General features: G+C 36.3%; 1 protein-coding gene across 1 annotated transcript in view; it reads right to left on the bottom strand.

Moving 5' to 3' along the window:
* The window catches only part of LOC134746286 (homeobox even-skipped homolog protein 2), a 90149-nt gene that overhangs the window by 42059 nt on the left and 26740 nt on the right, over positions 1–21350 (bottom strand). Inside the window, exon 3 of the mRNA XM_063680645.1 lies at positions 19297–19535. Within this exon, the coding sequence (XP_063536715.1) occupies positions 19297–19535 (239 nt within the window). The remainder of the gene's footprint in view (positions 1–19296; positions 19536–21350) is intronic.

The raw sequence follows: 21350 nt of genomic DNA, 5'->3' as shown, positions 1-21350 counted from the left end.
GGTGTATTTGACACAAGAGTATAATTGGCGCGAAATGGGCCGCTCTCGTATAAACTGTTGCTGAAATACACGACCAATACAAGCGTGCCCCTGAAATGTTTTCAGCTACAAGTTGTACAGAGATCCAAGTATTATGGTAAAGTATAGACGTAGGGTATTTTATCAAATACGCTGTCTTTGCTTTATTTGGGGAAGGTTTGCAGCTTTACGATCGTTAATATAATATTTAACGAGAACTAAGGTAAGTAGAGCGACTGGTTTTACATTAAATAGATAATACGAGAGTAATTAGATGGTTTAGATAAATTTGACTGGGTTTCCGCCAGGAAAATTCTTGCAAAATAATTTATTTTAAATTATAACTTTAAAAGCTGAAACTATTAGGTAAATACATATTTTAGCAGTGATAAACTTATAAGTTCAATTAATCCTTATCCTTAATAAGAGTTGAAAGAAACTAGTTAGAGACAATAAAATTATTCAAACCAAACATTACAGAGTCCAGAGGGACTAGCTATAGTTAAGAGTAACTATAGCTCTGTACCGAATTTAACTGTATGGAAGTTGACAAAGTGTCAGAGTAACCTTAACGTCATAATTTGTACAAAAATTTCACACTGATACTGCCAAATCTATGCAGAGTTAGCCTTGTCTTAATCTAGAATATTAAAAGGCCACACTAAAAAATATTACGTTTGAGAGTTTATATTCGATCTGGCTACCTTACGGATGCCTTTCATCTTTCGAGGGAATAAAATATTTTTTATCCCCATCAAAACACAAAGAGGATGCCCGGATACCTCATTAAGCTTACGAGGGCATCTTCCATCCCTCTCAATCGCAATGATTCGATATATGGTGAAAGAGAAATAAACTCGCAGACGGATTCGAATTTAATTGAGCTGTTGTAGCTAATTTGCTTTTCGATTTTAATTCTTATTGCCAAGTCGTAAAGGTCTGATAGTTGTTTGATTGCGGAGGCTGAAAAATTGTAATGGCTTTATTTGTTACAGCATCAGAGTAAATTATTAACCTCGTTAGAAGCTAATCAGTCTATTGCGGGAAGTTGAAATTTGCGCAGGTAAAAGATGTCAGAAATATTTTCATGAAATTGTTTATGAAAAGATTATGTTAAAAGACCATTTCTTGCTACGGGCAAAGATAACTCTATAACTCCGTAATACAGTCTAAGGAAAAAGCGTGCCTCGAAAATCATGAAAATTTGATTCTCGATCAGATGGCGTCACTAGCTTTGGCCTACTCTCGTATAGAGGGCGTTGACGGTTTCGTTTGTTATTTATAATTTTAACGCATATCAGTGAAATAACGGGTCAAAATCATATAAAGATAATTAATGCAAATAAAAAAATCATTTATCCATATTTAAATACATTTTAACGTATTTTTATAAATCTTCATTTTTAGTTTTATAGTATGTCATTGTCAATAGATAGCAGTGAATTTACAGTGGTTACAAAATTTACTATGACAGTACCGCTCTATCTTATTATATCCTCTTTGCTACGAGCCACCGTTTACGAGTTATTTAAAAAAACTATAAAAAGGGACCTTTAACCCCCCCTACCCGTTAGCTTCACCCCCACCCTCCGGTACTTTTAGTAAGGTCAAGTTGGGTAAGTGAAACAGCGGGGCAACTGGAACACTTTAAAATATCTCCCATGTAATAACTTCAACAAGCTGCAGTGCATGTCGGTTAAGCAGTTACGGTCGCAATAGTTTCGCGTATAAATAAGAGATGACGCTGTGGATCGCGAGTGAAAGAGACAGAGCCTTAGAATGTGTCAGTTGGTAAAAAAAAATTGCGAGTTCCACGTGGTGCCGAATTTCTAGTGGTTTAGTGTCTCAAATCGAATTTATTGGGCTGTGAATAATGTAAGTACGATAATCTTTAGTTAACTTCTCACGTGTGTGATTTTGTTTTACTTAAAACTAAAATACTTAGCCAGAATTTGATAATTAAAAACATAGCCTAAAATTTACATATTGAGGCAAGTGAAACAGTTCGGGCCGGGGGAAGCGAAACGTATGTTTCACTTACCCCCGTTCAGGGAGTCTAAACATTTTTAGTTACACTTTTTTTAATAATACATTTCAATTATTATTTTCGCAAACTTTGTGTCATTTAAGTGTGCATTTCTAAAAAAGTTTGTACAAAAACTAGGGAAGTCACGTGATAAATTTTAATTGTTTCTTATTTTGTTACCAAGAATTATTTTATAAATTGAGACTAGCCAGTTTTTTCTAGTTATTAAGGTTCTCTCGTGTCTATATTTTCCTAATTATAACAAATTATCTGCAAACAACTTACGAAAGTCAAGTTATTTTAGTAAATCTTGGTAACATAATAGGATCAATTGAAAGTTGCTAACGTGGCTATGTACACATTTTTTTAGAAATGCTCACATGCAGTGTTTTGTTACAGAAACATGAAGAATGGTGCGAAATTATAAAAGAAAAACAGAAAGGGCGTCATATTCTCAAGAACATTTGCTTGAAGCTGTAATGTAATTCTTTAAATATATACCTTAATTATAATATAATTTAGTTAAAAACACTTGTTATACTCATTATTGTGATTTTAACTTAATAAATGGCCCCTATTTTTTTACGAAACTTTTTATTTAACTTAGCTTTAGTCCTTTAAAACCGATGTTGACTACCTCTGACTTTTAATTTATGTTTCACTTACCCCAAATTCAATTTTTTTGTTGCTATACAAAAATAAACTTAGTTTTTCGGGTATCAATGATCTAAATTGTTTAATGACTTTTAGATGGAATGTCAGTTACATTCAAAATAACTTTTGAGGCTAGTACTAAAAGACAAACACAACTGTTTCACTTACCTCAGAGGCGAGGGAAGTGAAACAGTTTTTTTACGTGGACGTTTTCAAATTTTTTACGGATTCTGAGCGCACTTAGAGTTATATGTTGCTGAAATTATAATACATTATTATATTGCAGAAGTACATTTTATATTGTCGCTGCTATAAATCTTTTATTTCAGAAATGCCAGTTGATTATCTGAAGAAAAAAATAAAGTATGTTTCACTTACCCAACTTGACCTTATGTTGTTTATTACACCATTCCCTACAACTATGCCAAAATACGCTTATACCTACACCAATTATTTTTCCCATATTTCCATCGTTTGGAGGCCTACCAGTGCTAATTTGATATTTCTTGTTATTTGATATGTCACAACTTAATCATTGTGTAGTTATGTTGTTTATGTAGTTTTGGCTCTTAATATCAAAACAAAATCATAAAGGATCTAATATCAAAACTAAATCGTAAAGTTGTTATAAAAAAATGTAAAATAAGCACGAAGCTAATATCGTCGAGTTAAAATCCCAATAAGAGAAAAGAAGTCCAAGTTAGGCTAAGAGCCCGTTATCGATTTTAGTCGCAAAAATGTAAAATTGATAGATTTAGTCACTGAAATTGTACACCTTTTGATACGTAATAGAAATAATAAGTACTGGTTTCTATTAACACGTCTTCTCATCTTGCCGTGTTACAGATCAATTTTTTTGAAAACAGACTCACAAAATTAGTAATGTTATTTTTTTATATGGTCGTTTAAGTAAACGCGCGTAAAGCACTGATTATGTCGGTCTTATTTGTAAATTTCGTGAAGTTTGGACGGCTAAAAATGGAAGTTTTGTATTACACATATCCTGTACTCCACCTTTTACAGGCTACATTTTTATTATTATGACTTTGATGTAGTGTAAATGAAAGTTACACGGAATCAATTTTCTCCAGAAATTACTTCAAAACAAAGTGACAATTTCTCTGAAAATCGACTTAATTTTGATACTTAAACAATCTACAACATTTGGTGAAACTGTTCTTATACATCAATTTGTATAATTTACCACCATAATGTTTTGATGAATTTTTAAAAACTGCCCCTTCTCTTCATATATTACCGGTGACGCAAGCTCGCGACCTCATTATTAAAAGGAAAGATGAGAAGACGTGCTAACAGAAACCAGTACTTGTTATTTATATTATTACGTATCAAAAGGTGTACAATTTCAATGACTTAATCTATCAATTTTACATTTTTGCTCCGAAATCGTTACGTTAGTCTTACGTTTAAAGCAAATTCATAATAAACCAACCACGTTTTTGTTATGATTCCCCGAGGAATGTGTATAATAGCTAGCTTAAACCATCGCTTAACATTCAGCATAAACAGCGTCATAAACAATAACCTCTCAAAGTGACAGGTTTATTCTTGCTTTACGGCCGCTTATTAAGGACCGATTTAACCCATTCCGTCCGTAAAAGCGTCCATCATCCTGTTTTGCTGCCATCTTTTTCTGACGCACGAAAGAGTCATGTTTTGTCTCACAGAATATGGTTTATGAGATTTCGAAGTGAAGGGTTTTTTAATGTAGGGGCGGACGATGTCGATAACATTTGATTTTCGTATGTCGGCATTCGGCTCATTAGAGTTATTTTTATTAATAAAGTGGGCGATGAAGTTTCAAAGACAAGGGACTTTTATTGTCATTAGAGTCACTGTCATGTCACTGTTATACGTTACACATATTATATTATGTTACACAACTTATGTTTGACTTACCTTACATAATGTATCTCAGTAGCTATAGGTAGGTAGTTAGTAAACGAGCAGTTAATTTTTAAATCGTAACTTTTAATTGGTCACAATACTCATTATGCAAAGCAAATACAGAAAAAAACTTGTGCATTGTCTTTGAAAATCAGTTTCATTTTACAAAATTCTCAAATACTTATTTACTATTCTTAATATTTTGATTCAATAGCATTAAAATCAGTGGACTTGCACTTACCGACATTTCCCGTCACTACCCAGCTTAAGTGCTCCTACCTCAGACGTTAACATTAAAACAAATAATTGCCATTACATACTAAACTTTATGTCCATGCAATAAGCATAACAAACAAGTAAAGCGCTCGCAGATATATATTTGCAGATGCTGATTTTATTTGATCGTCTGTGAATGTCCCCTAGTGCAGGGCTGCGCTTCGGGGCAAACGCCGGGACAAGAGGGGAAATGTTGAAGATATTATCCTTCGCGATAAACTCAAAAACTACTGAACGAATTTATATGCGGTTTTCACCTACCAATAGAGTGATTCTTGAGGAAGGTTTAGGTGTATAATTTGTTAAGGTTTTGTGTAACCCGTGCGAAGCCGGGGCGGGTCGCTAGTACATATTAAACTCGTTTAATAATGTAAAAAAACATGTAATAAGAAATTAAACGTGGAAGTTGCAATCATTTAAAATTAGGTATCATTCCGCTTTGTCGACTCCGTTCGACGACAACGACAGTGAGTTATATTGGAAACGATATAAACGCCGGGTAAGCGATTGAGAGCTCACAAAGCAGTAAGTTGCAGTAGAAAACTGCTGAAAAGTTTAACAGATGAGATGAGCAAGACAGGTCTAGTGTTAAGGTAGGTATATTAATTTATAAACGCTTTTAATGGTTAGGTATTTTAAATGGATCGATCACAAGTGTAGGTTTAATACTTGTTTAAGTTCTATGAAAAATATTCGAACAGGCTATTGAGTATTAAATTCCCATAAAAAAATATTTATTTCCGCGATTCTTTACAGAGGATAAAATATTTTTAATGGATTTATCTTGAGCCTGTAAAATATTCATGTAATTTTTTTAAACGGTTTTTAGCTTTTGACTAACAATATTGTTAAATAATATTGTCTTCGGTTACCGCGATAGTTACTCATGAAATAAAACTATGAAAACGGATTATATCGCGTATATTGAATTTATAATACATCCCGACGTTTCGAACTCTTTACAGCATTCGTGGTCAACGGGTGACTGAGGAAAAATTACAAAGTGCAAAAATACCCACATACTAAAATAATGAACAATCATAGACTACAAACTTTAAGGCTGGTTGTACATGCAAAAACCGGTTCATAAGGCTAGTTATACACTATAATTATTTTTCAAGTAAAGATATATATATATACGCGATAAAAACTATGCCGGCTCCAACCCTACACCACGGACCCGAGAAGATTTAATTCCCTCCTAAATTGTAGGAGGGTATCCCAATATGGGACCGGCAACAAACTCGGCGGGACACATCTTTTCAAAACATCAGAATGTCCAGCATCATCCAACACTAAGGTCTCACAGTCTATGTCTCGCTTGCTCCTTTATCAGGTGGACTACAGGATCCCAAGCTGGTGGTAGAGAAAAGCCATCTTCCCTATTAAAGTTTGGATATTTCTTAATCTCAATGGCCTCGCGCAGCATTCTGGGTATGTAACGCTTCTCCTTGGCAAGAACCAGAGGCTTATCAAACTTGATTGAGTGATTGGCTTTATCCATGACATGCTCACAGACAGCAGACCTAGGTCGACGGTGCTTGACATCAGCTATGTGTTCCTTCACCCGAGTGGAAATGCTCCGTTTCGTCTGCCCGACATATGATAGGCCACACTCACAGTCCAGCCTGTACACTCCTGCAGTCTGTAGAGGGGTATTGCATTTTACAGGCCTCAGGAATTGTGACATCTTCTTCATTGGCTTGAAATATGTTTTTATAGAAGCACGCTTCAAGATGTGGCTGATCCTGTCCGTGACCACCCTGACAAAAGGCAGAATGGCAGGCCTGCGCTCGACTGTGGGGATCTTAATGTGGGACCTCTGGTTGACCCGCGGTATCCTGAGCTCATTTGCCTGGAGCGCGCGCCTGGCATGCTGGAGCTCCGCGGCCAGATGCTGCTCGAAGGAGGAGGAGAGGGCACTCTCATTGGCTCCTGTGCGACCGAAGATATTTAAAAGATACGTAGATGACACTTTTACTATACTTCCAAAAAGTAGTGTTTCAACTTTCTTGGATCACCTAAATTCCATCCATAGCAAAATAAAATTTACTATGGAGTTGGAAAAAGACTGTTCTCTCCCCTTCTTAGATGTATTGGTAAAAAGAAATCCTGATAACACCCTAGGTCGCACTGTGTATAGGAAACCTACTCATACTGATAGGTACTTAAATGGCAAATCGCATCACCATCCCAGTCAACTTGTTACAGTAGGCAAATCTTTGTTTCAGAGAGCCCAGAGGATATGTGATGACCAGCATCTGGCCGCGGAGCTCCAGCATGCCAGGCGCGCGCTCCAGGCAAATGAGCTCAGGATACCGCGGGTCAACCAGAGGTCCCACATTAAGATCCCCACAGTCGAGCGCAGGCCTACCATTCTGCCTTTTGTCAGGGGGGTCACGGACAGGATCAGCCACATCTTGAAGCGTGCTTCTATAAAAACATATTTCAAGCCAATGAAGAAGATGTCACAATTCCTGAGGCCTGTAAAATGCAATACCCCTCTACAGACTGCAGGAGTGTACAGGCTGGACTGTGAGTGTGGCCTATCATATGTCGGGCAGACGAAACGGAGCATTTCCACTCGGGTGAAGGAACACATAGCTGATGTCAAGCACCGTCGACCTAGGTCTGCTGTCTGTGAGCATGTCATGGATAAAGCCAATCACTCAATCAAGTTTGATAAGCCTCTGGTTCTTGCCAAGGAGAAGCGTTACATACCCAGAATGCTGCGCGAGGCCATTGAGATTAAGAAATATCCAAACTTTAATAGGGAAGATGGCTTTTCTCTACCACCAGCTTGGGATCCTGTAGTCCACCTGATAAAGGAGCAAGCGAGACATAGACTGTGAGACCTTAGTGTTGGATGATGCTGGACATTCTGATGTTTTGAAAAGATGTGTCCCGCCGAGTTTGTTGCCGGTCCCATATTGGGATACCCTCCTACAATTTAGGAGGGAATTAAATCTTCTCGGGTCCGTGGTGTAGGGTTGGAGCCGGCATAGTTTTTATCGCGTATATATATATATCTTTACTTGAAAAATAATTATAGTGTATAACTAGCCTTATGAACCGGTTTTTGCATGTACAACCAGCCTTAAAGTTTGTAGTCTATGATTGTTCATTATTTTAGTATGTGGGTATTTTTGCACTTTGTAATTTTTCCTCAGTCACCCGTTGACCACGAACGCTGTAAAGAGTTCGAAACGTCGGGATGTATTATAAATTCAATATACGCGATATAATCCGTTTTCATAGTTTTATTTCACAATATTGTTAAATTTATTTATTTGAGGTTACCAGTCGCCTAAATCTGATCCTGTTCCAGGACGACCTGGAGTAATTTACTGCTCCTGTGTACACTGTGGCGGAGCCCGGTTTTAATAGCATTTTTAAATGTCAGCAGAGGGATCGGTTAATGTGATAAGACACGCCTGAGCGGCGCGATGATTTGCGAGACGCCTTGAAACGCTTTACTTTGAATTAATAACCAAATGGAATGGTGACAAATGGGGGATTTTTTTCTTGTTTACCCGTACTTGCAAAACTGCAAAATTATGTAGTATAATTACCGTATAGTACTTATAGTCATGAATAGGTATAACAACTCTATTATTATTGGTTCTCGACAACCTAATAATTTATTAATTAATTTATAATTTAAAAATGGCTTCTAATTAATGTTCTCAACATCTTATAACTACAAGCCGACTACCGGCCCACCGGCAGACAAAAAAAGCCGAAAACACGAAACACTAATACTAATGTTATAATTATACCTCTTTTATCTCTACCTTCCCATTTATCTCTCCAAATAGTTCAAATAGGCGTAGAAAAACATTTTATAAGTAATAAAATTATACTCTCTTAATATATGTGGAATTTTTTAGTAGGCACTACAAATAATCCAAGCTCTTAAGTATACCTCAAAAAGTATAAAACTATACCTTAAATATAAACCAACAAAGTTAGTTTTGATAAAACAAATTTAAGAACAATACAAGAATGCGAGTTATCCAACGGGTGGCACTGTATTACGAAAACTACCATAATAACGATGAGGGTTGCTTTTAACTTACAGCTATCGGTCATGGTAATAGTGTATAAAACAGCTCAAGCTCCAAAACTCAAAAGCTCTATTCTCCTTTGTGCAACGAAAAAAGAGGAATGAAGCATTGGAACAATAAACACAGCGCTGGAATAATACAGCTAAATCAAAACTAATTTATGAGTTGCTCGGACAAAACACTAAGCCGCGGTTTTAGGGTTCCGTTTTGTTAATAATCCGTGGTTTGCTAATAGAGTGCGGACTCAGGGCCTGGGGAAAGTGGAAGCAGATAGAGCACTTAGGTTAGCTTTTAAGTTTTTAAGTTTACTTTTTAGCAACGCTATTTTTAGACTATAATTTTAATAAGCATTTAATAAAATTTTCGGAACAAAATTGTCTAAAATGTTTTTTTTTTTCGATAAGTTAATTTTTTTGGCGATGACGATGACGTGTGCAACAAATTATATATATATATATATATATGTATGTATTTTATCGCTCTGTACTGATTTTCTTTTCCGCACCAATTGTAAATTTTCTGTTTGGCCCAATGGTTGACTGGTAGAGAATGCCTTACGGCATTAAGTCCGCCATTTGTACTGTGCAATAAAGGTTAAATAAATAAATAAATAAAATTATGGTGTTCAATACTAAAACAACCCTAATTTAATTTTTGAACGAATTTTTATTCATTGCCCCTTAAACTACAGAACCCTCACTGAAAATCAAAGCTCGCCGCCATTTCCAGCGTCGTTCTTTCAGAGCCGCCCGCCGGCGGAAGATAATTCAAATTAATATGTTCGGTTAATAGCCCCGCTTCCGGCTCGTTAGCTCGCATTTTGTCACTGGAAGTCAACCTTTTCAATTTTTTTTGTAAATTGTTGGTTTTTATAAAGCTTATTATAACTAGATTTTTATTCGACAGTACTAAACTGATTATTTTCGTATCTTGATTCTTCTATCTACCGTTATAGGTAAGTGGGTTGGGATAAAAAATCGTCCATAGGTATGCCGACACATTCCCGGCGACTTATCATCTTACCCCTAATTAAATACCCTTTCCATAGTTTCCATCTTACCCCAACGCACCTTACATACTTTCCATAAGTTTGATGTAGGCAGTTGTACTACTATACAATATAATCGAATTTTTCATGAATTTTTAATTTTTTCATGCTCGATTACCGAATTCATGTAATTTACCTAACTCTTGATAACGGCATCGTACAAGTACAGCGAGAGGGCCTATTACTCTGACCGCAGATTACGCATTATTAGTGGTCTATGTACGACACGTCGTAGTCGTTTTGTGAATATTTTGTTGAATACATATAGCGGGTCGACTAATGATTCTAATCATGTGCATTTGATGTGCGTGCGCAGGCGCAGGCCCCGAGCGCGCGTGCCGACATCGACAATGAAAGATGTGCGAGTACCCCGCAAAATTGGGTTATAATTTTTATTAGTATTGAACTCTTAACAAAATTTTGGTGGTACCTAACTACTGAAAAAAAAACACCTTTTCCCAGTGGTAACTACTGGGAAAAAAAACCTACCTTTTACCAGTGGTAACTACTGGGAAAAAGAATCTCAGTAGTTACCACCAAACCGAGATGGTGGTAACTACTGGGAATGATTTTTTCCAGTAGTTACCAGTAGTGAAAGGTGGGAAAAAAATTCCCAGTAGTTACCACTGGTAACAACTTGGTGGTAACTGGTGAGAATAACCCGCAAAATTGTTACTACATATTTGTTTATGGCGTACTAAGTCTATTTGCAATTCTAATTAGTTAATATAGCAATGAAAATATATACCCTAAACCCGCTGAGGTAAAATTTATTAATGCAACCCAATTTTTTGTCGGTAGCATTATAAAAGATTGCGTTCATGTAGCAAGATACACTGCAGTCACTGCAGATACTGGTAGATAAAGTAAAGAAATCTAACCTAGTCAGATAAAGTTAAGAAATCCCTTTAAAGAAAATATCTGTATTTACAGGATTAAAAGATGAAAAGATATTGTCATCCATAGCTTTTACAGGCCCATAAGTATGATTACCTATATTTTTTCCCACTCGTGACATATTAACCCCTACTCACAATATTTGAGCGGGTAACAACATAACCCTAAATTAGGCCCAACTGAGTGCTCCGAGGGACGAGTATTTTTACACGCCCTGGTGGGCTGATCTTTTTTTAATGAACCCTTAATAGGAGGGAATACAGATAGTGATAATTAACTAATAATTTTAAAATATTGCAGCTTGAGTCTGGCATTTTAAGGCATTCAAAGATTTGAATTTAAGTTCTCAAACAGGTTATTTTTAGTGTCCCGTGAAAAACTTTGTTTTGACAAACAGAACACTATATGGGATACTAACAATATATGGGATCACGTCGGTCTTGCAAATCAGTTAAATGCGTTTTTAGGGTTCCGTACCTTAAAAGGAAAAAACGGAACCCTTATAGGATCACTCGTGCGTCTGTCTCTCTGTCTGTCTGTCTGTCCATCGGTCACAGCCTATTTTCTCCGAAACTACTGGACCAATTAAGTTAAAATTTGGTATACATATGTAAGTTAGTGACCCAAAGGTGGACATGTAACGTAAACAAATGAATTTTAAACACGGGGGCCACCTTAGGGGGGTAAATGAGAAATGTAAAAAATAAAGTTTTTCAAACTATATCGTGTTACATATCAAAATCTGGTTGACTAAGGAATCTAATCGCCGAAATTGTTTAGGGCCAGTAGTTTAGGGCCGCAAATAACTAATAGGCACAGGGCACAAGGCTTCTGGACACAAAAACTCCAGCGTATATATATAAGTCGAGACTGTCTAAGCTAAGTGTGAGAATGTCGTGTAACATTTATGATGAAATAATCACACTTCGCTTGTTCCGACTCTAGTTTTGTTTTGAAATACAGACCTTTTCCCCCACAATTCAATGCGTCTTTAATTACAGTTCTTAATTAGTAACCCAATCAAAACAGCCTAATAAAATTCACCCGTCACATTACGTACTACTATAAAATTATACTCAGAAATCTCTTCCAATAAGCGATCCATTTAATAACAACACATATCTTACATATATTATATCTATTACATTCTGCTCTGCAATATCAACATAACAAACTTATTTCTACTCTAAATTTTTAAACCCTGATCCTTATTGCCAACCCCTAAAGTTGACATTTCAATGAACGTTTATTTCAGAACGTAATAAAATCATGCTTTATGGTACCTCATATTATACTCGTATCGTAGGCTTATTTTCTCAACAACAAACCTTCCTTCTGAGTGAACTTCATATTTGAACGTTATGTTTTCAAAAGAAGGGCTGTTATTGCAATATACGATTAATAATGGAATAAAATGCGAGGTTAAAAAAGTTACTTCGGGTGGATTTCTGTAACCTGGCAACCTTGGATGGTGTTCATTTTCATTTATGATTCCATGTCGCTGGGCTTTATTTGAATATAAATTCTACCACGTGTGAGTCTAGGGTTCTTATTACGTGGGTCTTGTTCAGTTATTGATTTGTGAAGATTTAAGTACAAATTGCTTCGTGGTACGTTTAATGAGGCGCTGCTTGGAATACAGGTTTGTTCTCTAGCTGTGACGCGAAAAAACTTTTATCAATAATATTCTCTAACAGGCCAATTCAATTCGAGTTTTAGTTATTCGATCTGTTTTCAATATGATACTGATCTCTCAGTGTCAAAAGAGACATTTCTTCAACCAAAAACGTCACTTAACACTGACCGATCGGTATCATATCGGAAACAGATCGAATAACTAAAACTCGAATTGGCCCTATCATAGGTAGATTTTCATTTCATTTCAAGTAATTTCATTTCATTTCATTTCATTTCATTTCATTTCATTTCATATTGTTTATTTTATCCAATACCTCGTTTTTGTAGCATTAGAAAAAGGGTAAACAAACTTGGCATGGCTTTTTGTTGAAAATCACTTTTTAAAAATAAGATAACAAATTATGTAACAATTATATAGCAAGGATGTTCACTCTCAAGGGTGCATACGCAGGTTTTGACCTTAATCCTGCGCAAGCGACGCTACTTAAGTATTGTTTACATACCGACAGCGGCATCGGCAGGAGGACAACGACTCCTTAATCCTGCGCAAGCGACGCTGCTTAAGTATTGTTTGCATACCGACAGCGGTATCGGCAGGAGGATAACGACTCCTTAATCCTGCGCAAGCGACGTTGCTTCAGTATTGTTTACATACCGACAGCGGCATCGGCAGGAAGACAACGACACCTTAATCCTGCGCAAGCGACGCTGCTTTAGTATTGTTTACACACCGACAGCAGCATCGGCAGGAGGATAACGACTCCTTAATCCTGCTCAAGCGACGCTGCTTTAGTATTGTTTACATACCGACAGCGGTATCGGCAGGAGGATAACGACTCCTTAATCCTGCGCAAGCGACGCTGCTTCAGTATTGTTTACATACCGACAGCGGCATCGGTAGGAGGATAATGACTCCTTAATCCTGCGCAAGCGACGCTGCTTTAGTATTGTTTACATACTGACAGCGGTATCGGCAGGAGGATAACGACTCCTTAATCCTGCGCAAGCGACGCTGCTTCAGTATTGTTTACATACCGACAGCGGCATCGGCAGGAGGATAACGACCCTTAATCCTGCGCAAGCGACGCTGCTTTAGTATTGTTTACATACCGACAGCGGTATCGGCAGGAGGATAACGACTCCTTAATCCTGCGCAAGCGACGCTGCTTCAGTATTGTTTACATACCGACAGCGGTATCGGCAGGAGGATAACAACTCCTTAATCCTGCTCAAGCGACGCTGCTTTAGTATTGTTTACATACCGACAGCGGTATAGGCAGGAGGATAACGACTCCTTAATCCTGCCTGCGCAAGCGACGCTGCTTCAGTATTGTTTAAATACCGACAGCGGCATCGGCTCCGAAGCGACAGCGACAGTGAGCGCTGAGCGTTTTTACATTTCCAAGTAAACCTTAATGAATTAAGAAACACTAATTCTTATTTACATATTTTAAGGTGAACTGATCGAACTGAAATTGTCATTGATTAAGTTTGTGATACTGATAAATAAGCAAATACATTATAAGTAAAAACAATAATCTACAAAATACATATTTTGCTACAGGTAAATAACTAGTCCCTTCCATAAGAAATAGAAAGTATGATACTTATAATAACACTATTGGATCAAAAGACTAAATCATCAGTCATAATTGAGATTAAACTCTAACTAAAGATAATAAAAAAAACTTGGAACCATTCCAGCTCTATTACCAAATTAACAATTTGGGATAAAAATAAACAGTCCCCTAATTTCCGAGTAAAAAGTGTCAGGAGCACTACACAAACACAGATGTGTAAAACCGCTTAAACGAGCGTGGGCCAAAGAGTAGAAATATGATTATGAAAATGTTGATTTAAATATGTTAGTTGCAAAACTAGGAGGCCTATTCAGATAGTAGTTGTTTGTTATCAATTAGGAGGCCTATTCAGATAGTAGTTGTTGGTTATGATCTAGGCCTCCTCATCATTATGTATCATATGTATGAGAGGAAGGCGATGTGAAAATCAGCAGCAAACTGTACGAAAAATCCCATAGTGGATAACTAATATTTTGAATATTATATTATATCCCTCCAGTGGCCGAAATTAAAATACTTAGTAAAATAACAATAATTTGAAACTTTTTTTAGCTTAGTTATCTTACTGACACTGATGTTCTTCTTTTTTTTTATACTCTTTGCCTTTAAATGCTCGGCCGCGGGAGACAAAAACGCACTTAACAAATGACATATGGTGAGAATGGACGAATACAGCGTGTTCAATAATATGTGAAACTGAGAACAAACAGTTAGTCGTACATTCGTGCTTATTTTCAAATCATATTTGTGGTGCCTTAAATTGTTTTTTACTGTTCTTGTGAAAAATTTAGTTGATATGGATTAAAATACTCGTACCCTCAAACGGGGTTGTTTTAATCCATTTGGAAATAAGCTGAATAATATCGTTAGCGTTACATAATGAAGCACAATTACAGTGAAGATATTGAGGTATGGTTTTAAAACAATAAAGAAATAAATTAAGTAGTCTTTTTTTATCACTGCGACTTCAGTCAGAATTTTGTACCACTTTTAATGTGCCCTCAGTCGACAACATGGTTATACCAGTTCTCGTAAGACTGTTTGTGATAGTTTTTTATGAATTTAATTCTTGCTTTCATATTAATCTTACGGATGATAATAGAGAAGGAAGTCTTTCAACAGCAACTCACCAAAATAAAATAGTAGCTGTATGCTCAATAATCATAATTTACAAAAAAGTCGCATATCAGCAGATTCTGACAACCTTAGGTATCCAAATGACTTCAGTAAAAAAATCCTAGATCTACACATATACGTCAGAAAACGAATCTAAATAGATACCCCACAACCGCGATACAAGGCCCAAACTTTCATACAAAAAGTGCCTGAGGAAAAATGGGACGTGTAGATACTTTTCAGGATGATCCTATCATAAAAAAAAATTGTACGCATTGTCAGAAAGAATTAAAATAAGGAATTCTATAAGAAATGTTACATATCATATCATATCATATGAACTTTTAGTATGACCTAAGTATTAGCGGCAGTTTTTTCTTATTGTTTTATGAGATGATGGTTTTTAAAGAAAACATCGCGTAAATCATTAAAAGTTTATGTGCGAATATTATTAACATATAATAATAATAACGAGCTATACAGAATATACATATCGAAACGGCTCACACATAAAGCCTAACAGCAATTCTGGGACAGATGAGTTTTATTCAAATGATGGAATCTAAATTAATTTCAATTTTAAACCGCCTGTATAGTCTAATCCCTCCGGACGGTTCAATTGATTAGACAAGTGATCAAATTTCAACCTTAGCTCGTAGACAACAAGGATCACACTTGGTTTAAGGCTGATGGGGTTATAATAGTTGAAAGCAAAGAAGTGGATCAATTAGGACTGCGTATTGGAATAACATTTATTTTTAAACAAAAGTGAATTAACTCGAACTTAAAGCGAGGTTTGAATGTATTAGTAATGCTGTCGTAATAAGGTCGAATTTAGTAAACGTTATATTTTGAAATTTTTCTTTTCATTTTAGAAATGAAGATTTCTCGGTAGGGTAGTAAAGCGATGCATGGTTCAAAACAAGCGTTAATGATCTGATTCGAGAAATAAGGGTTCGGGGAAGATCTATTTGGGAGTCGGGGGCTTTTTTCTAATCTAGCGGGAATAAAAGTGACTGGAATAGCTTTATGTTTGACAACTATCGATTATGGCTGGTCGTTAGGTTAAGCTTGGAAGACACAAGTTAAGTTACTGTTTCATTAAATATATATCTAACTTAATATTCTCCTGACGTGCGTTTTTCGTCTATTTAAGACTCTAGGTTATATTTATTTAAGTAGGTACTTACAGTGCAAATATAATTAAATTTTCGGTAGTACCTATAATTATTTTCGCCAGGCTCACTAACTACCAATAGAGGTACCTAAATTATATTTTTAATGTAAGCATACATACCTTATAGGTAAGTTAAGGTAATGTATTTTAAATAGTTTAGTTCAGTGAGCACCTTCTATATCCGTACAATTAAACAAGACGTAGGTGGTAAAACTTGGAAACGACAATAATCTTTTAACGCCTATTATAATATCAATTAGCGCTAGCTACCGCCACGTGGGCGCACTCCGTTTTTTGCCGCCCGCTTTTTGCCAGTAGTCGTTAGTGCTGTTAGTGCGTGCGTCTCAGATAATTGACGTCTCCGACACGTGGGGGATGACGACACGTTTATTATTTATCTGGGATTTGACTTGAGACTTTGCCGATATTCGCCATAAATAGGTAAAAATTTTTTTGGCAGCTCTTTGAGTTCGAGAAAATACATAGTGCCGAGTACATAGGACAGAGAGACAGATGTGAACAAGAAAGGGGACAACAATGTAGGAACAGCGCACGAAATTTGACGTTAAGAAACAAGCTACTTTTCTAGTAAAAAAATTCTTAGTAAAAATATGTACGATTTACGATATCCGCCAATTGCACTGTTTTTATTTTCGCAGCTTTCTTTGGTAAGACATTTCGAAACGAACATGGTATGTACGGGTACGAGCTAAGACTGGGAGCTGAGATGCGAGTGAAAGCGTGCACCGCTAAGCTTTATTGAAAATTTATATAATGCTGTAATATGACGTGAAAAATCTGGTTTTTTTTTTACCAATAAAAATCTGAAATCGGAAATTGACATTATATTCAAATTGACATAAGGTCTTATGTCTTTCCAAATAGTTTTTAAGTAATACTAGCGTTAACTATAAAGTTGACTTGAGTGTCTTTAACAGAAAACAGCCTCAGTCCTTGTAGTTCATATACCTGGGTCATATTATTTAAAATTGTTCACCACACTTTTTTTATTTAGTTTTATTTTATGTTATCTTTACTCAGAATCACAAGCTCTTTCGGAAAAAAGGGTCACAAGTTTATTTCTAATTCCGTGAACATTTTAAATAGAATTTGAATGATGATTAGGGAATGGAAAATACAAAAAATATATGGAAAATTTGGGACAGTGCTCCCATTACGTAAAACGTATCCGTATAGTGACTACGTCAGCCAGCAGTACTGCTGCAAGGACGCAAAAGCGTTGGTCGCACCGGAGAGGGAGGGACGGAGACGCTCGTTGAGCTTGCTCAAATGCCACTGCACGTGCTGGTACGATCCAGGCCGTCGGTCAGAGGCGTATGCTATACGGTACGCTAACAACCTACATGATTCTGAAATGACGATTCATGATTAGAAATAAATATAAAAGGCAAATAAAAGAAGTGATGTATAACTAAACAAAATTACCTTCCTATTTCTTTTTAACTTTCAAAAATCAAAGCGTCACTTTCCAGCACCGACACGAGGCCGTCACGACACGCGTCGCTCATTACGCCGCTAGTTTTAATTAGTGACGCCATATGTGTCTAGTCACGTCGCGGGGGACACCCCCCTTGAGCGATACTATAATTATCTCGGAACGTTTAACGGCGTGGTCCAAAGGTGTTAAGTAAGGTTATACAATTAAAAACATTACAAATACATACATAATTAAAACAAATGATAATTAAAAGAGCTGTCTAACTAAACTAAATAAGACAATTACTTAAAAATCGAATTCCTTTCGTTTCGTTAGATTATAATTACAAATATACCTGGAATTACCTATTGTGTAGGATCTTTAACTGAGATTGGGTTTTAATTACATTTAAATTACACTTAAGTTACGTTTAAGTCTGACCGTTATTCAAGCTCATATTGTTGTTGTAATTGAAATAGAAATGCGTTAATTTGCTTTGTTTTTAAGTCACTAAAATTAACAAATTTTCTCTTACATGACACCGTCTCTTCGCTTGCGCCCGCGCACGGAGCATTACTTCGAACCGTTTAATTTATAGATTTTCCCCGAACCACAACGACGCAAGCTGTCATTTGTTTACATTTACAGCTACATCTGCAACGGCTTCACGCTATCAATGGCAGTGCACTTATTTTATCGACAGTATCAACCCTCTAAATACGTTCGATTAGAGTATATTATAGCTCGAAATGTATTTACAAATAAGGTGGGTAAAGTTTATGGACACATTGACTAATTGTGTGCCTGAGTGATCAGTAATACGATTTGAAAAAGTCAAATGTTTAGTCTGTTTCCGACAACCTTACGTCTTTCTCAGTTAGAATTTAATGATCGAAAAAGGTTTGTCTAAGTGACATATGGCGGCCTAATGAATGTAAAGTGTTGATGTAAGGATACTTAAGATTTTGTGGATTTTAAGAAAATGAGTTTAGTTTATTTATAGGCGTTAAATTAACGATGTGTAATGTAACGTGTTAAAACTGTACTTATTGTAGGTAGCGTAATAGGTATTATTTAGGATAGCAATTTTTTGAGCTACAATTGTTTTGAGGTTTTTAAAGTTTTTTCACACACTTTACAATTACATCTCGTTTTATAAGAATGTGAAACAATGCTCGATACCTATATATAATATATATATGATATAATAGCAGAAAATAATAGGTTTAAACCCGGTTTTTATCTTTTTGGCATTAGGTACCTACATTATAACCAAGAAAAGTAGGTAAAACACTTTAAAAACTAACCAGGTAAGGTGGACCAAAGAACCAAATCGATGTTAGGGAGACTGTGGAAGATACTGTATTGTATGTCACGGCATAGAATGGTTGAGACGAGAATTCTACGATACCTAAACATCTTTTGGCCAGTATGGCTAAAAAACCTGTCTTACCTGAGTCTCGGTAACGTTAAGCAGCTTCGCCATGTCAGCCCTCTCTCCAGAAGACAGGTACTTCTTGACCTCGAACAGCTTCTCCAGCTCAAAGATCTGCCTCCCGGTGAAGGTGGTCCGGGCCTTCTTGCGGCGCGCGCCGCCGTCCTCGCCCTCCTCGCTGGTTAGCGAGCCCTCACCTCCCAGGGGGGAACGAACATCTTCCGTTGATTTTTTACGCTTGATAAGCTTAGAGGAATCTGAAAAAAGAGTGACGTATAAGCACGTGGTCACCGTTAGCACTGTTAGCATTCGTATCTCAGCCAGTCAAGTTGGACATTCTAGGCATTTTAAACACACTCTAATATGTGTGTCTCTTTGTTAGTCGGTTTATTGTATAGTAAAAATACATGATACTGACACGTTATTAGTGGTATTTTGACTTTACATTAGGGTTGCCATACGTCCTCTTACACCGGGACATGTCCCCGTTTGAAGCTCCCGGTGTCCCCGCCATTAAGCAAATTGTCCCCGTCAATGCTCAGAATTTTCCAAGGGATGCCATACGTCCCCGTTTGAAGCTTGGTGTCCCGGTGATACTCAAACACAAAATCAAAAGCAAAATCAGAAATGTATGCAAAAAAAAAGTCTAGCGTGAGTTATCCTTAAACACATACCTATATCACCAGTCATTGGCGTAATATTGTGACAAACTAACTACATATATATTACCTATATTTAGATCACACGTAACTAAAATAGCATTATTAGATAAAGCATTGAATATTATTGTAGAACACTTGGTAATACTATGTAAGTTAAACTAAATCCAGTGACAAATATGACAAGTGTATTTGCACCGCAGATCGAATATATCGAGCAAATTATTGTCGGGAAGTAGAGACAGGCGTGATACTCGTGATAGCTATGAGCAAAGAGGATATAATAGGATAGACTGCCATAGTAAATTATGTAGCCACAGTAAGTTCACTGCCATCTATCGACAGACGATTAAAACTAAAAATGAAGATGTATAAAAATACCATAAAATGTATTTATATATGGATAAATGTTTTTTTTTGCATTATTTATATGATTTTGACCCATGTTTTTTCACTGATATGCGTTAAAATTGTTAAATAACAAACGAAACAGTCAACGCCATCTATTCGAGAGTAGGCCAAGGCACGTCTTTTTCTTAGACTGTATCAATCTATTACGGAGTTATATCTATCTTTGCTATGAGTAACACTACTAAAACCCAATAATTTAAATGGGTATTACTTATTATTATTATAGGCATGAATTAAGTAAGTAGGTAAACATTTAGAGGGCTGATGTCTGAAATTTTAATTTTTACTATTAATTTCAATTTTTGTTCCTTAACATGTAGTACATGTTGGTAGTAAAGCTCTAAGGCTTAAATATAGTACTCGCTAAATAAATATAAACTCTAATTGCGTTATTCATAAACGTTCTACAAACCTCAATAAACTATTAATATTTTGTCTTAATCTGTCATTTTAACTTAAATGTGTATTTGTATGAAAGAGATTAAACATAGATTATAACTATGTAATTGAGGCTTGTAAAGTTTTATGAATAAGGGGGTAAATCTTTCATTTAAATACACATACAACCTACACAGCTTGTATAACAATACACCTGTTGGTTAATTCAAGACTTAAATCCAACGCAGATACCTATGCAGTAAATGAGAGCGACTAATCCCATTTTTTAATAAATCCTTTGTTTATCACCTTAAGAATGGGCGATATTTTAATGTAACTTTCCGCAAATGCTCATATGCCTTTTGCGAGTTTTTATCGCTAGTCGAACATTGAGCAAGGAGCCATTTAATAATGAATGATACCTTCCCCCAATCGGGCCATCAGTCAGCCACGCCGTCTCCGGTCGTTAATTCAGTTTGCTTGTCGCCAATTAAAATACTTGGCCGCGTGCTCGAGTACTTGGCAGCTCGGCACGCTCGCTCGGGCTCAGGAGTGTTTGAATTGCAACTAAACTCACAAAGGAATGGTTTTGTAGGGATTATACGGAAGCCCTATAGTAATGTT

Source organism: Cydia strobilella, chromosome 1, assembly GCF_947568885.1.
Source record: "Cydia strobilella chromosome 1, ilCydStro3.1, whole genome shotgun sequence".
Taxonomy (NCBI): domain Eukaryota; kingdom Metazoa; phylum Arthropoda; class Insecta; order Lepidoptera; family Tortricidae; genus Cydia; species Cydia strobilella.
Note: the sequence above shows the minus strand (reverse complement) of the source record. Positions and strands in the feature narration are given on the sequence as shown.